Consider the following 10,460-nt stretch of genomic DNA (forward strand, 5'->3'; position numbering starts at 1 on the left):
GTATAATGACAATACATTTGAATCTAGTCTAATCAGACACACACACATACAGACAGAAACACACACACACACACACACACATCTTTTTTGCATCTTTAAGATTTGCAGTGACCTTTAAGTTGTTCCTCTAGTCTAGTCTGTATGAATACCATTGAATGACATTGTTTTCTCTTCCTTAGGAGGCCCAGAACTCCCACGTGTACTGGGTGAGTAGATGATACATTAACATCACCTGTAGGGAAGGCAATGTACTACTAGTGTTTCTCCTCTGTGAGGTCATCACCCTCAAACATGTTCCTTTTCAAACACAAAACAAGTTAACTTTGAGCACTGTTTTACATTAGTCCATAGCCGTTTACCAGTATAACATTATGTATTATAATAGTTTGGGCAATTCCACTGTGTCTCAGTCAGGGTTTCCGTTAGAAAAAATTGTTGCCGGTCTCCGTGACCTGCAAGATTTCAATCTACCGGACAAATGAGATTAATTCCGGTCATAGTTTATTGAGCTTTAAAACAATTTATAGGCAGACTATATAAAGAATGTCATCCTCAAGGCATGTAGATTTATAATATTATTATTTAAAACTAGGCTACTTTTGCGTATACAGTCATTAATATATTCCAAATAAAATAAGTCCCTCGATACTCCGTGCTGCTGCTGACTTGAAATAAAATAGACCGCGTATGTGGGCAGTCGGTCCGACACTAAACAGCAGTCTGTTATAATCACATTTTTATGAGCTAACGAATTCCGTTATATTGGACATTTGTATTAATTATATCAAGCGAAGAACTGAGAAATTTTGCAGAGAGAGACGGCAACGTTATCGTGGCCGGGTTTGCGTGATGTATTTCTCCACCTCCCAACGACTTGGTGCTGGTCATAATGTCCGGTGAAAACAACTCCCTCCAAGCACAACTTGATCACCCGAACCGTACCAAAACAGGCCAAAATTAAATAGCCCATGCGACGAACGATTCATTACATTCGTTTCATCGTTGCTCCACCAAGCAGCCGGTCCAACAATGAAAGCTGTTATCAGCGCGAGCCGGCAGCAGTTAGTTTGCAAGAAGCATCCAGCTGCAGACCCGCAGAGCAGCTTTCCAGGTCTGGGGACCGCACTGTGCCAGCAAAGCTGGTGGGTTATGTGGGTCTGCAGCTGCATGCCTTCCGCAAATCCAGCAGCAAGCTCTCGCTGAGCGAAGCAACGACAACAAACGCAATGATTGTTTCGTTCACCCAACTCCAGCCCATCCAAATACAATTCAAATAATCAAACTGTGCCCAGAGGGAACTATTTTCACCGGACACTATGACCGGAGAGATTAAATATGTCGGACTTCAACAGATTTTGCCGGCCAAATACCGGTAATTACCGGCTAACGGAAACGCTGGTCTCAGTGTCGCTGTCACAGTCCATCTTGTTCAGCCCAACTTTGTGATGTCACTTGCTACATACAGTAAGCAATATATTTCCATGAAAAGGTTCCATGGTGCAGATTTATTATACACACAAGCTTCTCATCTATTTAGGCCCCAGTCAGCCAACGCTGCTCTCATCCCTTTAGGCCCCAGTCAGCCAACGCTTCTCTCATCCCTTTAGGCCCCAGTCAGCCAACGCTTCTCTCATCCCTTTAGGCCCCAGTCAGCCAACGCTTCTCTCATCCCTTTAGGCCCCAGTCAGCCAACGCTTCTCTCATCCCTTTAGGCCCCAGTCAGCCAACGCTTCTCTCATCCCTTTAGGCCCCAGTCAGCCAACGCTGCTCTCATCCCTTTAGGCCCCAGTCAGCCAACACTGCTCTCATCCCTTTAGGCCCCAGTCAGCCAACGCTTCTCTCATCCCTTTAGGCCCCAGTCAACCAACGCTTCTCTCATCCCTTTAGGCCCCAGTCAGCCAACGCTTCTCTCATCCCTTTAGGCCCCAGTCAGCCAACGCTTCTCTCATCCCTTTAGGCCCCAGTCAGCCAACACTTCTCTCATCCCTTTAGGCCCCAGTCAGCCAACGCTTCTCTCATCCCTTTAGGCCCCAGTCAGCCAACACTGCTCTCATCCCTTTAGGCCCCAGTCAGCCAACGCTTCTCTCATCCCTTTAGGCCCCAGTCAGCCAACACTTCTCTCATCCCTTTAGGCCCCAGTCAGCCAACGCTTCTCTCATCCTTTTAGGCCCCAGTCAGCCAACACTTCTCTCATCCCTTTAGGCCCCAGTCAACCAACGCTGCTCTCATCCCTTTAGGCCCCAGTCAGCCAACGCTTCTCTCATCCCTTTAGGCCCCAGTCAGCCAACGCTTCTCTCATCCCTTTAGGCCCCAGTCAGCCAACGCTTCTCTCATCCCTTTAGGCCCCAGTCAGCCAACGCTTCTCTCATCCCTTTAGGCCCCAGTCAGCCAACGCTTCTCTCATCCTTTTAGGCCCCAGTCAGCCAACACTTCTCTCATCCCTTTAGGCCCCAGTCAGCCAACGCTGCTCTCATCCCTTTAGGCCCCAGTCAGCCAACGCTTCTCTCATCCCTTTAGGCCCCAGTCAACCAACGCTTCTCTCATCCCTTTAGGCCCCAGTCAACCAACGCTTCTCTCATCCCTTTAGGCCCCAGTCAGCCAACGCTTCTCTCATCCCTTTAGGCCCCAGTCAGCCAACGCTTCTCTCATCCCTTTAGGCCCCAGTCAACCAACGCTTCTCTCATCCCTTTAGGCCCCAGTCAACCAACGCTTCTCTCATCCCTTTAGGCCCCAGTCAACCAACGCTTCTCTCATCCCTTTAGGCCCCAGTCAACCAACGCTTCTCTCATCCCTTTAGGCCCCAGTCAGCCAACGCTTCTCTCATCCCTTTAGGCCCCAGTCAGCCAACGCTTCTCTCATCCCTTTAGGCCCCAGTCAACCAACGCTTCTCTCATCCCTTTAGGCCCCAGTCAGCCAACGCTGCTCTCATCCCTTTAGGCCCCAGTCAGCCAACGCTTCTCTCATCCCTTTAGGCCCCAGTCAGCCAACGCTTCTCTCATCCCTTTAGGCCCCAGTCAACCAACGCTTCTCTCATCCCTTTAGGCCCCAGTCAGCCAACGCTTCTCTCATCCCTTTAGGCCCCAGTCAGCCAACGCTTCTCTGATCCCTTTAGGCCCCAGTCAGCCAACACTTCTCTCATCCCTTTAGGCCCCAGTCAGCCAACGCTTCTCTCATCCCTTTAGGCCCCAGTCAACCAACGCTTCTCTCATCCCTTTAGGCCCCAGTCAGCCAACGCTTCTCTCATCCCTTTAGGCCCCAGTCAACCAACGCTGCTCTCATCCCTTTAGGCCCCAGTCAGCCAACGCTGCTCTCATCCCTTTAGGCCCCAGTCAGCCAACGCTTCTCTCATCCCTTTATCAATATTCTCGCTTGAGTGATCTTCTAGGAAAAAAGGAGTTGGCATAGAGAGTGACTTTTGAGCTTGAAGTCCTCATTAGTAAAGTACACTCAGACTTGTGAAAGGTTCTGTTGAAAGTGAAAGGTTCTGTTGTTACGGCTGGACCACAGGTCTGTTGTTACGGCTGGACCAAAGCTCTGTTGTTACGGCTGGACCACAGGTCTGTTGTTACGGCTGGACCACAGGTCTGTTGTTACGGCTGGACCACAGGTCTGTTGTTACGGCTGGACCACAGGTCTGTTGTTACGGCTGGACCACAGGTCTGTTGTTACGGCTGGACCAAAGCTCTGTTGTTACGGCTGGACCACAGGTCTGTTGTTACGGCTGGACCACAGGTCTGTTGTTACGGCTGGACCACAGGTCTGTTGTTACGGCTGGACCACAGGTCTGTTGTTACGGCTGGACCACAGGTCTGTTGTTACGGCTGGACCACAGCTCTGTTGTTACGGCTGGACCACAGCTCTGTTGTTACGGCTGGACCACAGGTCTGTTGTTACGGCTGGACCACAGCTCTGTTGTTACGGCTGGACCACAGCTCTGTTGTTACGGCTGGACCACAGCTCTGTTGTTACGGCTGGACCACAGCTCTGTTGTTACGGCTGGACCACAGGTCTGTTGTTACGGCTGGACCACAGCTCTGTTGTTACGGCTGGACCACAGCTCTGTTGTTACGGCTGGACCACAGCTCTGTTGTTACGGCTGGACCACAGCTCTGTTGTTACGGCTGGACCACAGCTCTGTTGTTACGGCTGGACCACAGCTCTGTTGTTACGGCTGGACCACAGCTCTGTTGTTATGGCTGGACCACAGCTCTGTTGTTACGGCTGGACCACAGCTCTGTTGTGGATGCATAGTGTTCCACTCGCATGATCTCTGATTCTGCTTCTGAAAATAGCCCTACAATACTGCTCATATCTATCAACCATGTAGCCCCTTTCGTGACTGTGATGCACGCCAACAAGGTTTGGCCCAGTGAATCCACAGTCCCCCGTCCGTCCCCCCCCCACCTCCAATGTACAGCCCCCACCCACCCACCCAACCCCACCCAACCTCCTCCAATGTACAGTTTCTACGTCAAATGTATATACCCTCTTTTTCTGGACACTTTTGTATCACAAACAGTACTGTATTTGCAAATCTGATATGTCATAAATGTATAGATGTAGCAGTACTGTCTATCTGTATGTCATGTATGTCATATGTTATGATGAATTGAAAATGGGGGTCCCTGATGTAAACAAGACGAAAGTCTTTCTCTGGTCTGCATCCCCTTAACAATTGTATGTATTGAGCTGTACTGTACTGTACCCATTCTGCAATCTGTTAATAAACTTTTCAATCAATCAAACCCCATAGGAAACCACCTTATTTTAACCCTGAAGAACAGGTCAGACGCGAAACGTTCGTTATAAAAGTGTTGCAGAGAAATTTCAAAAGGAATCACAGTTGCACGAGGGTCTTGGACAGAGAAACGCAATGGTTTGAAAGCTTGGCATTGCTAGTAAACATTTTAAATAATTTTTATAAATGTGTAAACATCACCGAGACGGCAGTGCGGCTCTGCAGATAATATCCTGCAATATACCCTACTCCTCATTGCGGCGTTCGGGGGAGAGCAGCCATATGTTCTTCGCTGTTTACACGTTTATAAATATTATTTAAAATGTTTATTAGCAACGCAGAGCTTTCAAACCATTGCGTTTCTCTGGCCAAGACCCTCATGCAACTGTGAGTACCTTTGAAATTTCTCTGCGATACTTGAACAAACGTTTCGCGTCGGACCAGTTCTTCAGAGTTAAAATAGGGTGGTTTCCTACGGGGGAGCAAGGGACTGTGGATTCACTCGGCCACACCTTGTTGGTGTGCGTCACAGTCACGAGAGGGGCTATCAACCATGCTGACTCTGCTGACACCAACAGGAATAATGTGAAGGACAGGAACAACCTAGATGATTGGTTGGCACAGACTTAAAACAAACAAACAACAATGTAATATAAACTTTTAACGGCTTTAGTTAAACTAAACTAACAAGTTTAGTGGTATGTGTGTTAAGATTAGGGATGTTAAATAAGTAATGCACATTGATATCCAACTACATCAATCTGTAACATTGATCGTCAAAATCAATTAAACTTGTTGCGTTTATCTAATTAATTGATTTATAATGTTTTATGTGCATATATTCCATTATTGCTGATTGAATCAATAATACTTGTCACACTTTTATTTTATTATCTAAAGTATACAATATTTAACAGAATTTACCCTCCGATTAGATTTTTTGATGCATCTCGTCGACTATAATCTGAATCAAATCACTGTTGGATTGAATTGTATTAACATGTTGTCTGTCCCTGTAGTGGAGCATCAGGCTGGAGAACATGGTATTAACATGCTGTATGTCCCTGTAGTGGAGGTACTGCATCAGGCTGGAGAACATGGGCAACGAGGTCGTCCAGCTGAGGGAGAGACATTGGAGGATCTTCAGCCTGTCAGGAACCCTAGAGACCGTCAGGGGACGAGGAGTCGTAGGCCGGGTCAGTACAACCAAAGCCCGGTTCACACTACACGCTTACATGACTACACACACACACACACACCCTGTAACACCAGGCGCAATCAATACAATAATGATCAATGGTCATTGTGTCTCCTTACAGGAGCCGGTGTTGTCGAAAGAACAGCCTGCTTTTCAGTACAGTAGCCATGTGTCCCTACAAGCCCCAAGTGGTCATATGTGGTGAGTTTGTTTACTCATTTCATTCACTCCTTCGTGTTGCTAATTTGCTACAGCTGCACCTCTGATTTACCTCTGAGCTATTCTTTTCCATTCAATAATTGACCTATCACAAGTCATGCCCTATTTTCTGGTTCTTCCAATCACAACTGTTGCTTCTCTGAGGGAAGCAACAGTTGTGATTGTGGATCAAGAAAAGGGGGCGGGGCTTGGAATAGGTCAATTCATCCCGCATACTATTCATTCACCTTCTCCTCTGTTGTTTGTATGCAGGGGGACGTTCCGCATCGAGAGAACTGACGGCTCCCACTTTGACGTGCGCATTCCACCTTTCTCCCTGGAGAGCAACAAAGACGACAAGGCGCCCCCTGCTGGCTATACCTTCTAACTGCATCTAGACGACTCCCACCTACAAGTACCTGCTGTAAGGGTTTATATAGAGCTGTCCTTTCCTTTCAACATTTCCTCAATCTTGCTCCTAAAAGTAGGATGAGCAAGGTTAAGGAAAGGGAGAAGTTAGCCTTTTCCTAGAAAATCCCCCCCCCCCCCCCCATTTATTGTCTCTGTTATGAGTGAATAACATTGATCAAAATTGGATCAAGCATGGGATCTACCGTTCTCTGCTTCTCTTTTCATGTTGAGATTTAAGGACAAGTGCACAGTTCAGGGAGAGAGTGAGAGCGTTGGGGTTTCACACACTGCCAAGCCAAGCTGATCTTTGTTCTGTGATAACCTGATTACACATCTACCACAGTGAGTGGAACTGCCAAAAAGGGCAGTGTGTGAAGGGAGTAGGCCATACACACTGGGCTTCAAGTTCGCTCCACTTCTGACAAATCACCAGGCAGAAGTCCAGTTCGGCTTTAGCACCGTGGTGTGAGAGCGGAGCACTTCAGATCACTGCAAGGGTTCAAATGAAGCCAAGCCATCCTCAAACCCACAGATCAAAAAGACACTTCCTTTCTTCCTTCCCACCCTTCTAGTTGAGATGTCTGAAAACATTGTTGATTGCTGAAATCATTGGTTTAAAGCAGCTACTAGGAACTTTCATTTTGTGTCGATTTTTACCTCTGGACAAAAGCGCTAGTGTTTCCCGAGAATGAAGACTGCATTTCCCATGAGCAGCCCCCTGCCTCGTGTCATAAACATCCTGATCTGGCTCAGCCCCTGCCTCGTGTCGTAAACATCCTGATCTGGCTCAGCCCCTGCCTCATGTCGTAAACATCCTGATCTGGCTCAGCCCCTGCCTCGTGTCGTAAACATCCTGATCTGGCTCAGCCCCTGCCTCGTGTCGTAAACATCCTGATCTGGCTCAGCCCCTGCCTCGTGTCGTAAACATCCTGATCTGGCTCAGCCCCTGCCTCGTGTCATAAACATCCTGATCTGGCTCAGCCCCTGCCTCATGTCATAAACATCCTGATCTGGCTCAGCCTCTGCCTCGTGTCGTAAACATCCTGATCTGGCTCAGCCCCTGCCTCATGTCGTAAACATCCTGATCTGGCTCAGCCCCTGCCTCGTGTCGTAAACATCCTGATCTGGCTCAGCCCCTGCCTCGTGTCGTAAACATCCTGATCTGGCTCAGCCCCTGCCTCGTGTCGTAAACATCCTGATCTGGCTCAGCCCCTGCCTCGTGTCGTAAACATCCTGATCTGGCTCAGCCCCTGCCTCGTGTCGTAAACATCCTGATCTGGCTCAGCCCCTGCCTCATGTCGTAAACATCCTGATCTGGCTCAGCCCCTGCCTCATGTCGTAAACATCCTGATCTGGCTCAGCCCCTGCCTCGTGTCATAAACATCCTGATCTGGCTCAGCCCCTGCCTCGTGTCATAAACATCCTGATCTGGCTCAGCCCCTGCCTCGTGTCATAAACATCCTGATCTGGCTCAGCCCCTGCCTCGTGTCGTAAACATCCTGATCTGGCTCAGGGATGCACATAATGCACTAGCATTTTGTTTTGGAAGCAAGTGAAAGAAAGACACAATTTATTTTTAACACTTTTCTTTCCTTCATAGAACACAGCTGTTTGCAGGACGCATAGCGATGTAGTGTATCTATTCATGGCTATGTAAGATTAATAACTAATATGACAACAGTGAAATGTGTAATGTTAAAGTAAACCTTTGTGTTAGTACCGTTCATACACCAAGGTTACATGTAAGCTTAGTACAAGTAACATTCACAGCTTTGGTTGCTCAGTAATATTAATTAGCTTATTAATTTAGCTGAGAAAGCTAAAGTTGTCAACATTCCCAATCCCTATTAATGTTATGTCTTCATAATCATTGCCAACAACAAGATACAGCTTGTTACCAAAAGCCAACATAAAATGTTACGTTATTAGCCAGTTGTACTACAGTAATGTTCACCATGACATATTGCATATCTGCTGAATGACCGACCAAGGTTTACTCTCATTTTTACCCGTTCTCTATCACGGTCCCTCTTCGCTTTTCTATGTTCCTCTGTCAATTATTTTATTTTTCTCTTTGCTGACCCTGCCCCAGTTAGCCATACAACAAAATATGACGTAAAAAATTTAATTCCAACCTAAGTTACTCACTCTGCAAAACGTGCCTAGGAAAATGTAAACCTAGGCTCTTCTGGTCTGCGTGCTGTAAATTGTTTTCTCTGCTTTCGCTCGCAATCCGAGGCATTTAGAATCACTATATAGAAATAGCCCATCTTCTCGCTAATCGTCTCATTGGATTACGTAGTTCGTATAGAGGCATCAGTATTAAATTTAAACTGTTTAATCAGTTCTAAAGAACTAGTAGCTGCTTTAATTGTTAAAAAATCAACACCGTTTATCAGTGTCCTATAGGAGACACTTTATAGGCTTTTAGCAGAAGAGTTGAGAGGACAAACTGAATTCTGAGAGGGTTGCTTGTGGATGGCTCTTAATAAGTGGGTAGGATCAAGCAAAGTAAAAAGTAGTGTTTTGTTTTTTTAGGGCGGTAGAAGAGACTATTAAGCTCTCAATTCTGGGTTTGTCATGGAGCAGGATTATCAAGTAAGCCAGATAACTTTGAAAAAGATTAAGCTAAAACTAGTTGAATTTAAAACTATTATTATTGAATATTAGGTTTAGGAATGTGATTTTGTCATACATATTGGTAATTGTTCATTATAGGCAAAATATGCAAAAGTTCTTCCATGATATTTTTGTGTTATCTGGTGTTAACTGCATAATCCTGCTTTGTGAAATAACCCCCTTGTTTGGCTAAACAAATCCAACACAGCATAATGTAAAAGGGAGAGCCAGGTGACAGGTAGTGCTGGCAAATAGGAAGAGGTGTGTTTGGAATATGTACATTCACCTTTTTGAAGTGTCTGCGACTACAGAAAGACGGGATGAGTCCTCATCATAGGACACAAGTACAATGTCTTTCTGTGAGGCGGACTATCTGTATTCAGTTGAGACAGATCTGTGACTAAATTAAGATTGTTTGTCCCCTTGACAGTTTCTCTATTGTGAAATGTGGAGAAAGAAAGATAACTTTGTTTTCATAAATGATTTGAACCCATCGTGATGGTTGAAATTATGTATTACTGTAAATAAAGTTGTAATTAAAGGCAAAACGGTAAATAAATAAATTTACATTTTGAAAAATACATGTTTGAATTTCCTTTTGCTTCCATGTTATGTAATGTATATTCTTGCCGATCAATATCATCAGCATGCATCAATTCCTGGCTGTGTAGAGGAGTAAACCGAAGCTACACTATATCAGGGATGCTTGTTATTCATTAACCACAATAAAGGTGTAGAGGGAAATGTATTGTCATGTTTGGAAAATAATTTCTGAGAATTGTCTAGTAAGTAGTGACTGACAATATCTATGTTTAATCCTTATAGTAGCAATGGTTGAATCTGCAATGATATATCATTTCTTAATAGTTATATCTTTGGATGCATGCTTCTTTTAAATCATTTTTAGGAGAATCTGAATTAATTAAAAATTTCAGCCACTTTCGTCTAGAAATTTGTGCTCAGTCATTGATCCAAATGTCAACATGCATCCAGCCTGAGGCCAGGTTCAAATGCTAGCTGGTTGTTTGTCACTTTTCATTTTAACTCGACCATGTCACATTTGGACTCTGTAATTTTTATATCTATGGTGGTCAGTTGCTTGTTTTTACTGAATATCCATTCTCATTAGTTTAATATGACAGTATCCAGCTGTCCTAGTGACTTTACTTTAATTTTTTTTATTACATTTATACCTTTCTTGAGACAAATTACTTGTGTATTCTCTAAATACAAAAATAGTGTCTTCAGAAGTATCTTGTTAAAAATTACATAAATATTTTGTGATGTTGGTAAAAT

The 10,460-nt window shown here is 45.2% G+C and overlaps 1 protein-coding gene across 2 annotated transcripts in view; it reads left to right on the forward strand.

Moving 5' to 3' along the window:
• Window positions 1-9,892, forward strand: part of poldip2 (polymerase (DNA-directed), delta interacting protein 2) — a 77,094-nt gene extending 67,202 nt beyond the window's left edge. For both annotated transcript variants that reach the window (XM_084325505.1, XM_084325506.1), the window contains exons 8-11: window positions 180-206; window positions 5,809-5,934; window positions 6,058-6,137; window positions 6,408-9,892. In XM_084325505.1, the coding sequence (XP_084181631.1) occupies window positions 180-206; window positions 5,809-5,934; window positions 6,058-6,137; window positions 6,408-6,522 (348 nt within the window). In that variant the 3' untranslated portion in view covers window positions 6,523-9,892. The remainder of the gene's footprint in view (window positions 1-179; window positions 207-5,808; window positions 5,935-6,057; window positions 6,138-6,407) is intronic.
• The last annotated feature ends 568 nt before the right edge of the window (window positions 9,893-10,460 follow it).

The sequence above is a fragment of the Notolepis coatsorum genome, assembly GCF_963971535.1.
Source record: "Notolepis coatsorum genome assembly, chromosome: 1".
Classification (NCBI taxonomy): domain Eukaryota; kingdom Metazoa; phylum Chordata; class Actinopteri; order Aulopiformes; family Paralepididae; genus Notolepis; species Notolepis coatsorum.